The 20,419-nt window shown below is 29.4% G+C and overlaps 1 protein-coding gene across 1 annotated transcript; it reads left to right on the plus strand.

The window, feature by feature from the left end:
- The first annotated feature begins 15,058 nt into the window (after positions 1–15,058).
- Positions 15,059–20,186, plus strand: LOC108773114 (venom acid phosphatase Acph-1). Its single transcript, XM_018538834.1, has 7 exons — positions 15,059–15,148; positions 15,592–15,699; positions 16,808–17,073; positions 18,103–18,259; positions 18,331–18,454; positions 19,224–19,435; positions 19,833–20,186. The coding sequence occupies exons 1-7, from the start codon at positions 15,059–15,061 to the stop codon at positions 20,100–20,102; spliced, it is 1,227 nt and encodes a 408-aa protein (XP_018394336.1). The 3' UTR covers positions 20,103–20,186.
- The last annotated feature ends 233 nt before the right edge of the window (positions 20,187–20,419 follow it).

Below are 20,419 nucleotides of genomic sequence, written 5' to 3' on the forward strand. Positions count from 1 at the left end.
ACATCACTTCGAACACTTTTGACGTAAGAATCTTCACACCAATTAATTCACCTCATTATACTGTTCACAAAAGCATTAAGGTACGATTATCAAAAAGTCAATAGTTCACGAGTTATTAAACATTATATGTCAATATGCACCAAAGGAATATGTAAAATATCTCGTAAACTATTGGTTTTTTTATATCTCTACCTTAATACTTTTATGTACAGAATAATTAGAGGAATCATATAGTGAAAAAAATTCATATAATTCCATTTAAAAAAATGAAGTTGACCTTGAAATCTCCGAAGCGCCTCCACCTAAAAAAATTATGACTAGCACATGTTATAGTTCTCTTGATGCCCTACAACTTTTGTAATAACAATATTTTCGTATCTCTAAAAATAGCGGAGATATTCAAGGTGGACAGAGCCCACCCTGTATATATGAAAGTAGTTAAAGACAATTTATGTTGATATTGTAATTTCAAATTGAAATATCTGGCTTTACTATATATATATTTGCATATAATTTTGCGAAGGTTATGTCAATATATAATCCAATAAGAATTGGATTAAACAACGCCGTATATATGATAAGATCCAACTCAGAATCAGATTCATTAAGTTCTATTTAAGACATGAAATAGCTCCAGCGCATTTGTCAAAAATTATCAACTTTAATATAAAATTCAATGAAGGTAGATCTATGTCTCAATTTAACAGATTAAAAATTATATTTATAAAAAAGTTGTTAAAACTAGAACTCAAAGATGCTTTTAGATATAGATCAGCCTTACAAAATAACATTTTTCGTCTTGTACGCAATATTAGTGGTAATCTTCCATGCAGTTTGTGTAACAAATTTTTTCTAATACAGAATAAGAAACTACTTAGAGAATTTAAAAATAATAAATATAAAATGATTGGCAAAATGTATAGGTTAAAACACAAGAAAAATTTGTTATTTAAAAACGGAATTAAAGAAATGAAATATTTTTGGAATATTAATAATGAAAATAGCAATAGTAATGACCACAGGAAATATATTTTTACATTTAATAAACTGTTAAACTGTAGGGAAGTTATCATTAATTCATCGGAATTTAATCAGAGTCATCCATTTTCATCTATAATTAATTTAAGGGATAGATGATTTAACCTTTCTTCTGTTGACATCCTCAAGCAGATGCAATGTTTATTACAATTGGGTTCATTTTCACTTCCTCTTTACAACAAAAAGAAATTATTTTTTGAATTCATTAAAAATTGGGAAAATAGTATTTGTAGATTACCGATTCAATTCCAAAAGACTTTCAGAAATAAGGGGGTTCAAATTATTAATAAATTATTTACCTTTTCGCACTCTAGAGTTAATAAGCCATTGTATGATGACTTAATTGGTTAAAGAAAAAGACAAGATGTTTTCTGAAAAATAATAGTAATTTAATTATGACTAAGGCAGATAAAGGTAACGTGACAGTGGCTCTTGATAAAGTTTTTCATGTTGAAAAAATTAACGCAATGCTTGGCGATGTCAACACGTACATTAAGTCAACTAATGTCAAAGACCCTACCAACAAAATGATTAGTAACCTTAAGACTCTGTTAGTGAAATGGAAGAATTGCAAGTATATTGATGAGAATTGTTATAAACGTCTCAGATGTAATGAAGGTTTACTTCCTACGGGATATGGCTTACCTAAGATTCACAAACAAGGTTGCCCATTCAAGATTATAGTTTCATCTGTTGGAAGTCCTTTTTATGCTATTGCCAAATTCTTACATAGGCAAATTATTAGAAGAATTCCGAGACCCTCGAGTTATATTAATAACAGTTTTGAATTAGTAAAAAAATTATCTAACACTTAGATCGATGAAGATTATAGTTAATCTCTCTCGATGTAATCTCTTTATTTACTAATGTACCATTGGAGTTGGCTATACAATCGATTTCTAATAGATGGAACTATTTTTCAACTAACTGTTCGATTCCAAAAGATGAATTTATTGAGGCTACTAGAATGATAATAGAATCGACGTATTTTATATTTGACAAACAGATTTATAAACAAAGTTATGGGATCCCTATGGGTTCTCCATTGTCCCCAATATTAGCGGATTATGCAGGATCTTGAAAACGAGGTGTTGAGCACTTTTGACTTTAATGTTCCTTTTTACTATAGATACGTGGATGACATTGTTATGGCGGTACCTAAGAAACAAATTGATAGTGTTACATAGCTTTAATAGCTATCATGATAGGTTACAATTTACCATAGAAATAGGAGGGGATAAAATCAGTTTTTTGGATACCACCATAATAGTTATCGATAATGTCTTACAATTTGACTAGTTTCAAAAACCTACGTATTCAGGTAGAATGCTTAATTTTTGGTCTCAACACCCCGTCTCACAAAAAATTGAAGTAATTTTCGAATTGGTTGATAAGGCGTTTTTACTTTCTCATTCAAACTTTCACGAGAAAAATTTAAAATTCATAATTGATATTTTGTTACTCAATGACTATCCTTTGGACTTCATTTTTTAAAATGTCAGTAAAAGAATTCAATCAATTATAAATAAGCCGTTACAACTTAATTCTAATGACAATAATACAATAAGAGAGAAAATAAATTGGTTAATTATACCTTACATAAAAGGATTTTCTGACAGATTTAAGAACATTGTTAATGGATTCAATCATAAAATATCCTTCTTTAGTATTAATAAATTGAACGATTACATTAAGGTAGAAAAAGATCCTATTCCACACGAAACAAAAATGAATGTAATCTACAAAATAAAATGCAATGATTGTGATGCAACCTATGTTGGACAGACTAAGAGAAAATTAATAACAAGAGTTAATGAACACCGTAATCATATACGGAGGAACACTTCTTCCAAATCTGTTATCACGGATCATAGGTTGGATCATAATCATGAATTTAACTGGAACAATGTGGATATTTTGGACTGCGAAAGTTTTTATCATAAACGATTAATATCAGAAATGCTTTACATTAAGACACAAAATAATGGTCTTAATTTAAAAACAGATACCGATGGTCTTGATCGCTCATACGCTGATATTTTGGACAAACTAATAAACATTAATTTGACCTAACTTGTTTGTGATCTGTTGATTTGTAATAACGGTCTTCATTATATCGTTATACATCGTCATATATAGACATATTGACGATGAAAATTGATCAATGCGATTTCTGTGATGTAATTGATTTTATGTCTTTGTCGACCAACTGAGGTAAGCTTATTGTGTATTTAATTTCTACTGTTTTATCAAATTTTTCTTAAAAACTTTTAAATGTAATTTTTCAATTCTTGGTGTATTATATATTTCACAGACATACTCAATTATTCAAAAACTAATGTACATACTTTCACCTGAAGAAGTGACAGTCTTACCTCAGATTGGTTGTATTACATACTGCGGGACAACATCATTGTTTGCGAGTATTTTTTAATTTTTAAATTGTACTTGTCGTTGATGATGATCCGAAATTAAGGATCGAAACGTTCAACATAATATCTATGTTTTAGATTTTTAAAATTATATAATTTGCGCACTGTTAACAGCGTTGACTCTTAATAGCCTTTTACTTAATTTTTTGTAATTGTTATGTCAATATAATTGCGTTGCGCCAACTTTTAATTCATTCTCCTCCTATCTCCCACATACAAATCATAAAAATGAAGTGTCAATGCATTGTTCCTGATGTGTATGTACAACCATCTACATATGCGCCTTTTGAAAAATTTCGATATAATCGTTGTTCTTATAGCAAAAATGGAGCGAGCACGTGCTATGAGTACGTCTGATTGATAATGGGATAGATTGTGGCCAAAATTCAAAGTCAAATTATATTAACCAAAGTTATATATACACTGGGCAACAAAATTAATGCAACACCTGCTTCACTCTGCAAAAATAGGCAAATTTATATATATATACATATACATAGAAATAACTAATCAGAAGCAATTTTTAAGAAAAATGGAAGACAATTTATAAGAGAGAGAGTTTAAGTAAAAGTCTAGAAGAGAAGGGATAGTTTGAAGAGTAGGATGATGTAATATATAAAAAGAGAGAAAAGAGAAAGAATTGCGTGGATGGAGGTGAAGGTCGAGATTTTAACGTGAAAATCGTGCACTGGTTGCTAGAGTAACTAAATGTAGTCTATCGATCTTAGGCTGATCCGCGGTTCTTCGAGAGAGGAGGAAGTTGTTCCCGAACGTGCCTTCACGCTCCACGACATCTGTCGATAAGTTATTCAATTCCTGCGCTATTGGATTTCCCTTTCTCCATGAGGTGAATCCTCAGTTGCGGTCTAACTGCATCCTCGGCGGTTCTGGGTGACCTAATCGAGGACAAATTCATTTTTCGTTCATCTCTCCGTGAACGCGCGTCAAGAAACGATGTTTGATTTTCGAAACGAACAGTTTGGCAATTTTGCGAATTTAATTCTCACCCGAAGAATGCAAATATGGCAGATATCACAATATTGTTCACACCTTGCACAATTACGGAATAATATTTCGAAAAAAGCAATTCTGTAACGAAACCGCAAGCCTGTACGTCCATGATAAGAAGCTCGTGTCTGATTTGCGACGTTGCAGCCTCGCCCATTCATTATTGATGCTACGAACGTAATAGAGGGGCTTCTCTCTCGCTACATTACGCTACGCTCTCTTGCCTGAGAGAAGACTGCGTTCCTCTCTCCTTGCGACAGTGGATTAAAATTCATAGATATCCTTGAAAATATTAGATGCGAGAGAGTTCCTGGGTACCCATAACGGTATTATCTGGCGTATCAATCATTAGTATTTTCCGCGCAATGGCTATTTCGTGTTTATGTCTTGAAAAAGAGAAACAAAAGAAAAAGAAAGAAAAGGAAAGAAAAGAAAAAAAATTCTTTCAAGAAATTTCTAAATATTAAATTTCATAACATACTTTTCGCAATAAATTTCTTATTCAACACAGGAACTTAATAAAGCTTATTAGAAATACTAAGTTGATTAATTATTATTGATACCAATTTAACAATGTCATTGTGTTTTCACTATTAATATATGATTAGTTACAAAACTAGTTAGTAATTAATATGTAATTAAAATATTAAACACAAATGTGCATAATTAATAAATTAATATATTAAGCTGATAACCCGCTCAAATATGTCATTTATTTTATTTTTAATATTATCTTATTTTTTAAAGATTAAGTTTTATTATATAATTGTTAGTCTTAATTTTTCTTGATCATTAAAAGATATAAACAATTATAAATAGAAATTAGATAAGAATCAATTATTTAGGAAAAAAAATTTATTTTTAATCGAAGAGGATCTTAATGATTAATAACCTTTATGTACAAATTTGCAAATACATTTTTTAGTTTTATAAACTACGGTGTCGTTTACTTGAAACACAAAACACCGAAATTAAAAATAATATTACAAATTTCATTGATTTTCAATTTATCGATCTAATTTTAATTATAATTATTTATAAACGTCTTATTAAAAAATGACCTTCATTTGGTTATTGTGGTAAACATCTCCACATATTCAGTTGTCAAAGGGCAAATGAGAGTACGGCGTAGTTGTTATTACGCAAATCCAATAAAAATTGATCGATTTCCTCAAAATCAATTTTTATTGGATTTGCGTAATAACAACTACGCCGTACTCTCATTTGCCCTTTGACAACTAAATTTTTGGAATTTCAAGAGTCCAGTAGTAAACTTTATTATCTCCACATATCTCGGTTGAATTAATAAGACCGTCTCAGAAAGCCAAATTACAAAATGTCGTCCGTTGTGAGTCAATACCATCGAAATATCATGTCATAAAAGAAAATTAAAAAATGAAGCTGTATGTCATAGATTGATGACATCATATTTGACAAAATTCTTAATTAGGCAATAATTATACACAATACGTAGATAACGTAAGCTAAAATACAACTTATTTTTCTATAGAATAAACAGTTATAATGAATAAATAATGGAATAATATTATTAATTATTACTTTGCTTAATTAAGCAATAATTGCAACTCTATAGTAACACAATTTATTGACGATACGTTGGTTAAATCGGCAAGGTTCGGAACGTTGCTTCATAAAAGCGTTACTAATATCGTTACTCTTTGTAATGTTAAAGTAAGATATCAGATTTAAAAATTAAACATTATTTAATAATTAATGTTAATTGTGAAAATTAATATAAAAATTCCAAATTGATCTTATTAGCAAATTTTTCTTTATATTAAACTTTTATATAATCGATGATTAAGAATATATAAAAATTTTTATTTTTTAATATTGTGTATTCATTAAATGACAATTACATGATAGTAATATATATTGTTACATATGTTATGTTTATCTTATTTAGTTTTTCATTAATGTTAAATGATGAAAAGAAAGATTTTTTTATAGTTATTATAATGATAACATTTTTTGCTATTTAGGAAGTCGTGAGTTCCAGGTTCAAACCTCGACTTTAAGATGTTTATTAGCATCATTATTGAATTGATGAGTGTAATTTTTAATGTTATTTCCAACTTGAGCTTATGATTGCGTCAAATCCAACAAACCGAATCGGCGCGAAAAAATGTAAGCGTGAATTTACATGGAAATACTATTAAATATCAAGATCCGCTTCGATAAAAAAAATACATAAAATTCGTTTTTTTATTTGTAAAAAAATATAAATAGAATTGCAGAGTGCGTTGCATGGTAATTAAGCGTCTTATGTCCGACATAAGATAATAGGTTGTATATCAGTACGATAAACGCTGTTGAATACGCTCTTTTTTCACAATCTCGATCAATATTCACGAAGAAAAAAATTAGTGGTTGCGTTTGATTAACTAATAGACGAATGTTCGACTGCAGTCGCGTATACCACGTGTGGTTCGTCTTAGGCTCCTTCTTATAAATATATTGTATGAAGATTGCGTGTGCAATTCAGGACTCGCTATCAATGATATCTCTTTTTATTCATCATGCATTTGCATATCGCGCTTGTGAAAATTATACTTGCGCGTAAATGATACATTAATAAAGTACTCCGAGTATCCGATATTTCTGTTTCTTCATTTTGCTTCCTCGCTTTTTATCTCTTACTTCGCACCCAATCGATATATCATTCAAGGTCGCCATCTGCAGAACTACAAGATTGCTAATTGGCTCTCAGAGCAGAAGGAAGCAGTATCATTAATGTGTGACTGTAAAAATATGTGAAACGATTACTGATATACCAACGAAGCACATTTAGTAAAAACAAATACCTACATCATTATGTCATACGTTATAAATAAAGCTTAAATTCTTAAATCTTTGGAATACTGTTTTAATATTAATCTCGCAAAAACACATCGCAAAAAAACAGTCCTCATCGCTGATAATAAATATTTCTCTTATTTAACAAATACTTTTAAAATTTAAAGAATTTATATTTAAAGAATTTTTGAAAGATCAACTTTTACTTTCTTTCTTCTCAAACTTTTATATTATATATACAATGTACATACGCCAAAAATTTGTGATATCGTATTACATTAGTTTTGTGTTTTATTATAAACGCTGTGTATATGAGATTATAATATAAAGTATCACATTGCATACAGATTATGTATCATATAAATGTAATATCTTCTTAGACTTATCAGATTGTATCTCGACAGATTAATCTGTATTTTTAAACATCTCACACACACACACACATATATTAAGATTAAAAGTTACTTAGACTCTAACGCGATTATTTTATTGTAAATATATTGCACGTGTATACTGATATCAACAAAATAGCTAAATAACATGTTAAATCCATTAATTGAGCATAGCAGACTAATACATTAAGCAATAAAATCATCAGATTAAACAGTATTCAATTATGTTTTCGAAGAATTGTTAGAAAGCTACCTATGTAACTTTAAAGGAACGTTAAGAAACGAATTATCTGTACGAAGATATTAAGACATGTTTCTTTTGTAATTAACTTATTATATATATATATATATATATATAATAAATTGCAAAAGTGAGAAAAATAAATATTGAACATATATATACTGTAAACAATGTAAAAATAAAGTGTAATAAAGATCTTGTTCTCTCATATATTTCAACTTTTCCTTTGGTCCTTAATTGGATTACATTAAAGTTATTTCAAATAAATCTGTTAAATCTGTCTTTTTTTGTGCTTTTACCGAAACAAATAAAATTAATGTTCTGCTTAAAAGGAGCAAAATGATCTGGAGACACGGTAGTGTCTCGGCGCTAAGCCAAGTGCGCGACACTGCCGTGTCTCCTTTACGCGAAACTGAGAATTTTTTTTATATAACTTCAAAAATGAAAAAAAATTTATTTTGCCTTATCAGATTTTGTATAAAAACTTATAAAAGAAGCTTTTCCTGTATTTTTTATATCTTCTATTGTTTAGCAGTTTTAAAAAAGTTTAGACAGTTTGACACTTGTCTAGAACTATTTTGTGTACGCGCATATACACACATACATATTTTAATAAATTTTAAATTTCATAAATTTGATAGAGTGTGTACGAGGAATAAACGTTTAACATCTATTGAAATAATTTTTGTGTGATATAACTAAAAATATTTATTTAAAAACAAAAAATCTACAATAAATATAACATTATATCTCCGATAAATATTAAAACTTGAAACTGTGTCTAAACTAGTCTGTATATTAAATAAGTTTTTCTTTATATTCAACTTATCTAATTTTTCTAATTTTCCTAATATCTTTATTTTTTAATAATCATCTATACGAATTTAGATTAAACATTGCTTTTAAACATTAATATCATTATTAAAAATGCATTTTAAGGTTCACCTCCACTGAATATCCATATATGTATAATATATAATGTGAATTATAGATTTTCAATACTAATAGTGATTATCGGAATGTAACTTAAGATATAAAATATAAAATTTTTTTTTAATGAATAAATAAAAAATAAGAAAATGAACATTTTAATTGCATTGATTGCATTAGCATTTTATTATATATATATGTATAATAAAATCTTAAATTATAACGCAAATATATACATATAATACTCACAAAAATCCGATCCAATAAAAACTAAAGTAACGACAACGGCTGAATAGTTACTGTTGATGTAAAAATGTAACGATGTTATCGTTACAAACAGAATAAAGTGACGATCGTTACCGAAAAAAAGTAATGAAAAAAACGGCGTCACAAATAATTTGTTACTTTCCAACTCTGGTTACGTATTGCATAAAATATGTGCATTTTGCGAATCACATATGATTTACATTTGAAAATTGATAAAATATTACTTTAATAACTGCATTTTGATCGATTGCTTCCATATGCAAAGTTTCATTAAAATTAATAAAATATATTATTGTTCATTATTTGTATTACGTATCTCAATATCTACTATCAAAATACACTTATAATATTTATTAATAAAATAGAAATGATTACAAAATTCGCGGAATCAATAGGTCGGATAATATTCCAGTCACCTGTTTATGAATGATTAATTGCATCTAATTTTTGTTGCGTTATTTTTGTTCTTTATTTACACTTCATTCGTTCATAATCTCGTCATACGTTATTACGTAAAATTGTTGCATTATTATCACTTACAGTTACAGCTATTTAACAAAAAATTTTCCCTTGATATATATTAATATCTTTGTTATTTAATACGTACATGTATATTTTTTATTATCCTCTCTTTACAAAGATTAATACCGAGATTGAAATAGTATTGTATATTACGCAGGAAATTATATAAATCTACGTATAAAAATCGCGTAATCGTGACAGCGCGAACATCGTAAATTAATTATACCTACAATCCTACAATCATGATCAGTTAATTTTTTTCCTTTCTAATTTACATGCGTACATTAATATAAAGATACGGACTTTTATTTGAGTCACACCTACAATTCAGTTTCTGTAACACAATAACGCTATGCGAATGTATTTTTCTTCTACACGGAAATCGAGTAACATGTTTCATTATTGAAAGTATAATATATGTATCCTTCTTAACGTTTACGTTTGCGTTAATAATTAATTTAATTATAGAAATGACAGAGTTAAATTTAATTTCTAAGGTTAAAATTAATTTCAAATTAATCAATTGATATAGATAGACATATATTGCACTTAAATTTCATATTAATTGATATGTTCATTCGGAAAATTATTTGTAAATAATCAAACCAGTCATTTAATTAAAATTTTAACGGAATAAAATTAATAACGCATGTGTACGTTTAAACAAACAATCATGTAACATTTGTTAGTTATTATATATCTAATGTAAACTATTGTTTGAGTTTTAATGTGATATATTGCGTACAAAATATCTTAGAAAGTATCACAAAAAATATTTTAAGCGCACGTACACTCGAAAATATATGATGAAGAGTTATTTGACAAGATTTTTACAACATTTATTAATAATATTAATAGATTTAAATAACAAATAAACATTTAATCATAACTACATAAATTTTACGTTTTCTTGTTTTTGTATAGACAAGATATTATTACAAACAATGAAGGAATTAAACGCCTATAACGGTCAAAGCTGGATCAAAGTGCTAATAATAAGTATGAGTGAATTCTTATATACCACATATGTAGCCCCCCCTTTAAATGCGCGCTGATACATCAGACATATAACGCATAAATACTACAGAAGTATTATAATATCACCGAATAATACTTGATTAATTTAAATATAAGAATGATAATTTAAAATTCGTAAATACATCGGATCTCAATAATCTTATTCTTTATATTACGAAAAATATCACAAGTTGGCGTTTCGTCCCGGTTTCCACTACTGGACTCATCAGTAAGACAATGTAATGGAAACCTACCTTAGACGCCTTGGGGAGATGTTAGAAAGAAGTTCTATATAAACAATCACTCACATAATTCGGCACTTGCGAGAATTGGAGTGAGTAACTATAGACCTCTGTTGGCTAGTCGACGTAGTGATATTCTTCGTAATATTATTAATATTTAAATATGTAATTAAAGCGCATTTTTCAGGCCGCGCGAGTTAAACTAACGCGCGAGTTAAATAAAATTATAGTTAAGATATTATTAATTTTTTATGAGAACAAAAATATTTTCTTAAATTGTTGCAAATTGTTACGATTGTTACAATTAATTATTGTAACAAGTTAATGCAAAATGTTCTAAAATAGATATAATTACTAGTATTGCATTTTACATTAAGGATATAGATTAAGATATAGAAGCGAAGGTTAAGCATTAAATTAAATAAATTGCAATGATTCATTTACATGTAGTTGTAGCAAAATATGGCTGAATGAAGGCCGCGCGAAAGTCGTTCTATTCGCATATCTAATCTTAATACATAGGTAACAATATTTGATGTCGTTTACTTGATCTTGCGCTAAAATAGCATTGACCTCATACATAAAAAACCAGGTGAGATATGTTTCATTGTTTCATAATATATAAAGATTATAGTAGATTCTATATATGATACATATTGTTTATATTTATGAAATAAATAATAATAAATAATTGAGAATAGAAACATTCCATTTTTATATCAAATGTACTGTTATATCAAACTATTTATATGCGGAGTCTTCCAGATGATGTATTACAACGTGGAATTTCATCATTTTATTAGAAATCATCTACCATGACTAAAGAAATCTGTGAGAGAGAGAGAGAGAGAGAGAGAGAGAGAGAGAGAGAGAGAGAGAGAGAAAAATGTAAAGGAGGAAGAAGAAAGAGAGAAACTTGTATATTTATAGTAAGAACCAAGAAGTAAATATGCTTAAAATACTTTGATATGAAAAATCGTGTTTCAAAGATAAGAAGCTTGTTTTGCACATGAGAGTGCACGTTGCAAAATTAGTGATATAATGGGCTTGTGATTAGTAAATATGTATACATCATAATTATTTGATAAACTTATTCTTACTTAGCTGGTCTGGTTCCTGCATATAATTGACACTCGAGCCCACTGCGGTTGCACGATTATTAGAAATCATATATGCATTATTCGTCAACAACAAAAAATCTTGCAGGTGGTGCGAATTTAATATCGACAGTTAGCATAATGTTAATTATTAACAATACAACATAATGTCAACGATGCATTGAAACAGCTAGAATTCTTATTCATCTATCTGCAATATGCGGTTTAATTATTATTTGTACTCTTTCTTATGCTGAAATACGTATACGCGATCGCAATACACCGTTTTTTGCGAACGTTATATAAAATAGTTATTCTACGAAAACCGATATTTTATATGTATTGTTTCATAAAAAATGTAGAATCTATTTTTATAGACAATCAGTAATTTACATCAGATTTCAGGATGTAAAATTCCATTTGTCATTTCATATATAAATTAAGTTAGACATGAAAGAAAAAATTATATATAGTTAGAAGATCGAGAATTGTAGGTCGTTTAAAGTAGATTTTAAATGCGAGTGTTAATGCGTGAAATATATGCGTGATTACGATATGTTTTTTTTCATATACATATTACGTAAACGAAATATTCCTTTAACGTTTTATCCGTTTCGTAAAAACAAGATCGATCGATTTCGTTGTATAAGCACTGATCAGAAATTTACAATGCATAATTAGAAATGGTATCTTTAATTGCGTATATAAACGTCATTTTTGTCTGAAAAACCTTCTCTCGGATTTCCCTGATTTCTTTGAATTGAATTACGGAAGAAAAATTCGTGCGGTCGAGTAAAGCGAGAGCGTGTAACGATTCCGCGGAATGCACCACAAAAAGACGTGGTAATGGCGACAATCGTATTCCTCGTTTTGTCCCGATCATGTCCATATGAATCATTAGGCACACCCGAATTCTTACAAATTCCTTAGAACACACGTCACGTTGATTTAAAAGCGACTAGTTTAACTTGTATTATTAAAGAAACGTTACTTTATTTATGTCTCTGAATAAAAGAGATCCCCAAAAAGTCATTCTCAGATAAATGACGTCTACCGATATTCCAAATACGATTGCGACAGCTAAATTCGTAGCACGGTGAACGTCAAAGTAAGCATCATGTTGCTCTCAAAAGTCGAATCGACTGGATATCCTTGGGACTTCCATAATATGATATATATTCGATCTAGTCGATTTGACGCACGTCTACACCTGGCACGACATATCAATATCAATTTAATATGTCGATATATAGCAAAGATATCGGTATTGATTGAGGTTAAAAAAAAATATATGAAGTGCTTTGCGATGTATTTTATACGCAACAATATATAAAACTTTATATATATAAATTAATAATCGTATTCCTTTTTCCTAAAAAAAAAAAAAAAAAACTAAATAAAATACAACTCAAAAATTTATGCTCTATTTGTGATAAATGATTGTTTAATATATGAATTAGATTTCAACTAACAATAAACTTGTTTAAAGGGTTCAAGGATTCTCTCTCTCTCTCTCTCTCTCTCTCTCTCTCTCTCTCTCTCTCTCTCTCTCTCTTTGCGGATAAGTTTCAAATAATAGCAAATCTTTCTCAAACATGGATTGAAGTAAAAAAGTTTTTAAAAATTAAAATAAAAACTGAATTAAAGATAATCTTAAAATATTAATGCAAATGTAGATGTACGAAACCTGTAATTAATTTTAAACTTTTAATCCAACATCAAATTAATCAAATTATTAATGATTAAATTATTAACGATTAATATTTTATATAATAATAATTGTTTATAAAACAAACTAGAATATTAATGTTTATCGAGAATTGTTATTTATAAATTATTAACAAAATACTCAGTGAAATTTGCAACTGAAACAAATAATTTTGAGAAGAAATTTCTCAAGAAAAAAACTTCAGAGATTCGTAAATCATATATCGCTTTTTATGGTATGCTTTTATGCTCCACAGATCCGTTCTGTTATTTACGTACATGTAGATAAGCCTGTCGGAACGGCCAAGCATTTTGCGAGACTCGTAAATTCAGCACATTCATGAGTACGCAAGGAATGGTTTTTCAGTTAGGAAAAAAAAAAGACACAAATCAAAGGCTGATAAAGCAATATTATAAAATAACATTGCTTTATTGAATATTTGACTGTATTAAAAAAACGCAATATATCAAAATTATTTGCATTTGTCGGTTTTTATAACAAAAATCCTTAATTACTATAATATTTTTCTCATATTTTTTCTCAATGCCAAGCATTAAATTAGTTTAAATTGTTAATCAGTTACTTAAAAAAAAAAGAGAATATTTTTCTTCATCTTTAAATCATTATCCTACAAAGCTAATAATTACTAAAAAATAGATGAAGTTAAAAATTATCTTCAGAAAATATGGCAATGTTTGATCAAAAGATAAAATTCTAATCTCTTTAATTGCAGCGCTGCGCACGGCAATTAAACGTCTGAATCAATTGACATCTGAAGCATTTTCAAAAACATTCGATTGCTACTTTTTGCAGTCCATCACACGTGTGTAAGAAATTAAGAAAATGAAGTTCTCTCTCTCGATGTCAATAAAATAAATTTTTCGAAAAGGATAAGACACACTTTGTCGTTCACTGATAATCAAAATTTCGTACAAATCATAAATGAGATATCAGGTGACGGAATGTGAACATTCGGTTAAAAGATTTCCACAGAGAGAATTTCCCTACGAGATCATCAATTGCGGTTTTCCGTAAGTTTCCTGCTATTTACGTACGTGTCCTTCGTGGAAGGTGACGATCAACGTCAGGAAAAAGGATCGGATCGCTCGCTGAGAGCGGGAAACTTGCTGATAAAAATCGTCGGAATTACTAGCTTAGACTGTTCCTTATCCCACCCTCACTCGCATATGGCGGCAGAGAGGCGAGAGTAGAAATATAAACACCATCCGTAGATTGTGATGCTGTGAAATCGTTGATTCCGATCGCGACGGTTGATCAGATCGTTTCGGATTAAGTGTTGGAAGTGCTCGTTCAAACTGAAAGTGCTTTCGGGAAGATATTGGGAGAATGTTTCTGCAATCGACGATTTTCACCATATTTCTTAGCAGCCTTGCTTTATCAGCCACTCCCGATGTAGAGCTGCAATTACTTCACGTGGTAAAGTCTTATTTCATTCATTCAAATGGATATAGAAAGCGTTCGTAAAATCAGAGAATTTTTTTCCGAATAAAGATTGTGTCTACATATTAATGATATAAAAAATTTCTGTTTCTTTTTTTCAAAGATTTAATGCTTTTCTGATTTTTTGCAAATACTCGATAATTATTTTTTTTATTTTCCAAAATGTGAAATGTGTTATTTGTACACTGCGTGTCATGTCACTGAAAGGCAAACACATAAACTTTGCAAGTTATGCGAGTGTGAGTTCGATGCCGAGAGAAGTTTTTCGGGAGAAATTAAACAGTTATACAAGAAAGCGATCCCTTGTGCGAAAAACAAGTTAATAATACATTTACATTATTGCGATATCACCTTTGCGGTGACAGTGATGATAACGGATGATGGTGACATACTTTACATAAGTATATTCTCTTTCAAAGGTATTTCGCCACGGTGACAAAGTACCCCATCGCGAGTTTCAAAATTATCCTAATGATCCATATCAAAACTACTCTTACTATCCAATGGGAAACGGAGACTTGACCAATGTAAGTATATACAAATCACAATAATTACAATAAAATATATTATATCACATAATCAAATACTGTCAATCCAATTATGTGATTCAATTGTTCAGAAATATCGTGTATTATTATTTTCGTATATGTGTAATATTTTCGAATTAATAAAGTAGGGTAACTGTATTAACTGTCCCTATTACTATGCCTTTAATGCTCAATTTTATTTCCAGATAACCTTTATCCAGGAGATATTTCCCACAATACAATGGAAATATCTCCTGGATAAAGTTATCGGCAACTTATTTGGAAGTGAAAAAATTGGGCTTGAGTCAACTTACACATTATTGAACTAATTACTAAATATTGTAGCTTGAATTTTATCTGCTTGAAATAAATGTAGGTTCTTTAACTGTTTCTTTTTCTTATATTAAAAAAAAATGTTAGTATTAATGCGTCCTTCTAAGAGGCGATAGCCTTATTAATGTGTAATAAATCATGTTTTAATTATACTTACAATTTCAATGTACATTCATAGCACAACGCTCTTAGCTCCAATATAGAGCACACTAATAGGAACAAGCTTAAAATCTTGCGATACTATTAAACTCATATAAATTCTTTTAAATTGCGATGTCTCTTTCGAAAAATTTTTACTACCTATATTTTAATAGTGAAAAAATAGAATATAGTCTTTAATTTTTTATACAGTAATCATTTAATTAATATAAAAATACCTTTTCTTATTTTGTGCTAATTTTCTTTATGGCTTATTTTAAATACGAAGATACACTATAATAGAAACAGGCACAGTAATAGGAACAGTTACCCTTGAATTAGATCACAACACTACCATTGAATCTTTATTTATCACATTCTTGTTATCTCTTTTATCTCTTATTTTTGTTCTCATTTTTACGTAGCATAAATATAAGCATTTAAATCCATTTTCCAAATTTTTGAAAGCAGTAAATGAAATAACTGTTGTAAGTGAAAAATAAATTTTCTGCCTTTGTTAAATATTTGTTATTTTCAATTAAAGTTGAGAAAAAGTTTGGTCTAAAAAAAGTTCGTGTAATTTTTCGATATCTTCTTCGAATCCTATCCAATTCTATACTTTTTCTTATGCAATTAGCAAGGCAAGATGCGAGAGTACAAAATCGGCACAATGTTGCGCGAGAGATACAATCAATATTTCGGACCGGATTATTGGCCGGCCAAGATCTATGCCCGATCTAGCGAAGTCCCGCGAACTCAGTTGTCTCTCCAGTTAGTTCTGGCGGGATTATTCCCGCCCTCCGAGAAGCAAACCTGGAATCCGCACTTGCCCTGGATTCCGACATGGACGTTCTTCGTGCCATACAAGACTGATAACCTCTTGTTTCCGCATTACTGCTATCGGTGAGTAACTTTACAGGAATTTATCACACACAAGGACCTGATAACAGGATTGACAATAAAATCTTTTTTCTTTAAACTCCTTTTACCAATCTTTTTTTTTCATGAACGCTTAAAATATTTTTGTTTCCCTTTTTTTGTCTTGTTTTCAAGTATTTTATCTTTATGATGTAAAATAAAAATAACTCGAAAAAAAAAGGGAAAAAGATTTAGTTATTTTTGTATGCTCTTCTGTGCAGGTTCATACATACAAAATTCTAATAATATTCTAATTTAGCATTCTAATCTAATAAGCAAAGATCCAGAATAACTAAGACTTTAATTTTCCTCTACAATTATGTATTCATATTACTGTCTTAACATACTATGTTTAAAACGAAAATTTAAATAAAAAAGAGGCTACGAGCCAAAACTAGTTGTTAATGTTTAATAAATCTTATTCATTAAGTACATATACAAACAAATATATCACTAATTGTAAGTCATCTTCAATGGTAAGAAAATATAAATAATGATAATTAATTTTTATCGCAACAGAACAATTATTAAAATAGAGAAATAAATAACGTGAAACGTTCAACCCAAAAATTCAAATATAAATTATTTTGTGAAGTCGATAATCAAAAATATTTTCTTATATATGTATAAACTTGTAACTTCTTTCTTCTGACTATAAAACGATGATATCCCAGTAATGATTAATTAATAAAAGTTTCCGTTATTAATTAATAAATATATCTCGAAATATAATAGACGGCCAATTGTAATTGCATGATTGAAAGTTTCAATTATAAAAATTATCTTATCTATTTGCAAAAGCAGAACAACGTTGATCATAGAACGTGAGAAATCTCCATCGCGATAATTAAAAAATTACAATTGCTATTAGTTACATTAACACGAAATTTTCTATAATTTTGTATAACAGCCTACGGCTGGAATCTTCAAAACAAATAGATGATTATCGTTAAATTACAAAGGTCAAACAAACCACTGCACTACTATGCTTAATACTTTTTGTTATTTTTTTAGATACATAGAAGAATATCAACGATTCCTTCAGCTAGACAGTGCGAAAGAGATGATAAATAAATACAAGAATGTAATGGATTACTTGACGGATCACGCTGGCAAATTAATCAATACTACAGAAGCAGTTGGTCACTTATATAATCTATTGAAAGAGGAGGTAAGCGATTATTCCGATAGTAATAAATTTATAAATGTTTATCTGAATTTTTATCATATATTCATTTCCAGAGTGCGCAAAATTTGACACTACCGAGGTGGACTCAAAATGTTTTTCCGAGTCCGATGATAGAGTTGATAGAATTAGATTTCAAACTTCGTTCATACACAAAAAATTTGAAGAGATTAAACGGAGGTTGGCACTGTGCTACTATTACAGCATGTCTTTGAAATATATTAGCAAACTCTAATAGTGGATTTATCTTAATGTAAAAGCAAAAGCATTTTGAAATCTTCAAGAAACTGAGAAGGTCAAAAGGTCCAATCTGAGCTGTCGCGTCACTAATGATGAAAAATTAAGCTTAAAATTAATTATAGTTTTGTAATGCGATGAAAGTTATACGTTACACTTAAATATCAAACCAGAATTTTATTTGACAAGATTAAAACTATAAATACTATTAATAAATATAGAGCAATTTCGCACAATTAATCTCAAGAAAGTATGTAGTAATACATAAGATGTATGCAAAATGTATATCTTCATTTACTAATCTCAAGAAATGTACGAGAACATGAGATATGTAATTATTCTATACTCTGGTACAAATTCTACGTTCAAATTTATAAGACATTAATTCAAAGCACGCGTTGGTGCACAAGAAAGTTATTTCCAACAGCTCTTTCAAAACTCAAGAAAAGAGTAATATTCACCTTAAGACCAAATCTCTATGAATTTCTTAAATTCTTGTAAAATTTCGCCACAGGCAGAAAGTATTTATAACTTGAAAGTAATATATTTTTCTGGATTTATAACTATGCGACTCTTCGTCTTCAAGATAAATAGTATTTATCACTAAGGTTTCGAAATTTATTTCAGGGACATCTTACATTTTCTTTTTATTTTATTATTTAAAAACAAAATTTTAAAACTTTTAATTGTAACCGGTGTCTATACAAAACAGGTATGCTGCTTCGTAAAATGGTGGATGACATTCAAGAACATCAAGCAGGCAAATCGCCACGTGACAGAATAGCTTTTCTGTTTGGTGGCCACGAAGTTAATGTGGCTTCCCTTGCCTATACTTTAGGAACAAATGAACCAACGGTACCACCTTATGGTGCTACGATCATTTTAGAAACTCTCCAGGACAAGAAAGGAACTTATTACGTCCGGGTATGTTAATACAAATACTTCAGCAACAAATAAGTCTAGAAATTATATTAATTTTTATAGTAGTAAATTTTCTGTAAAGGGCAATTAATAACAAATCTACTTTCTACAAAGTGCAATTCAAGAAAAGACTTGGTTCTATTTTCTATTCTAATAATTATATATTATATTTATTTTTATATCTTACGGAGAAGTAGCTTATATTTGACGCACCCATAATTGCCTGAATTGTTCCTGTTCAATATTTCAGCATAATATTTGAAACACACTTCTTAGAGCCGGATTCACATTTGCGATCAATTTTTTAACCGAGGTTCAACTCAGTTCTCATTTTTTTCCAATTCTAGAATCAATTGCTTAATATTAAAGACTTATTTTTCGTAAATTCTCTTCCCAACAGGTTTTACTATGGTCTGGCGTTACAGAACAATTGAAAATACAGACAATCCCAGGCTGCGCAGAAATATGTCCCTTTGAGGACTTCCTCAGCATTGTGAAGGACGTTCTACCGAGTGATGATGAGTACTACTGTCGTCAGGATAAAACAGAGGATCTTAAACAAAACGCTCATCATCGGTCGTCGGCAGCATGTATTGCCAACGACAAAACTTCGTGGTACATCTTTCTCATCGTTCTCCTCGCATTTACATCAACATTCGTACAAAAGTGATTTTTATTAACGTAGTTAGACTTCTGAATACTTATTCCTTTTTTTTATTTTTTTTTCGCAGAAAAAGATAGGAGCAGAGCTACATGGTTTTAAGTTAAAAGGAAATAGTTGCGAAAATAATTGACGCAGTACGCGTTCTGACCAATATCGGAAAAACTTCGCCAAACTATGAGAACGTTCGAGAAGCCCAACGAGGTTGTGGCTATATGCGTTTCACTGCATGTGCTGCGGTTACTGCGTTAATGCACTTTACCGCATGTGCGTTGTTACACTGTCGCGTTATACACGGATCATTGTATATATGTAAATAGCTATCA

This window comes from Cyphomyrmex costatus, unplaced genomic scaffold (genome assembly GCF_001594065.2).
Source record: "Cyphomyrmex costatus isolate MS0001 unplaced genomic scaffold, Ccosl1.0 scaffold199, whole genome shotgun sequence".
NCBI lineage: Eukaryota > Metazoa > Arthropoda > Insecta > Hymenoptera > Formicidae > Cyphomyrmex > Cyphomyrmex costatus.

Bases quoted from the DNA above. Each gene is read 5' to 3' on its own strand.
- LOC108773114 (XM_018538834.1), top strand. From the start codon at position 15,059: ATGTTTCTGCAATCGACGATTTTCACCATATTTCTTAGCAGCCTTGCT. The intron at 15,149-15,591 runs GTAAAGTCTTAT...TCTCTTTCAAAG, and splicing joins AGCTGCAATTACTTCACGTG to GTATTTCGCCACGGTGACAA. The intron at 15,700-16,807 runs GTAAGTATATAC...TTATGCAATTAG, and splicing joins GAAACGGAGACTTGACCAAT to CAAGGCAAGATGCGAGAGTA.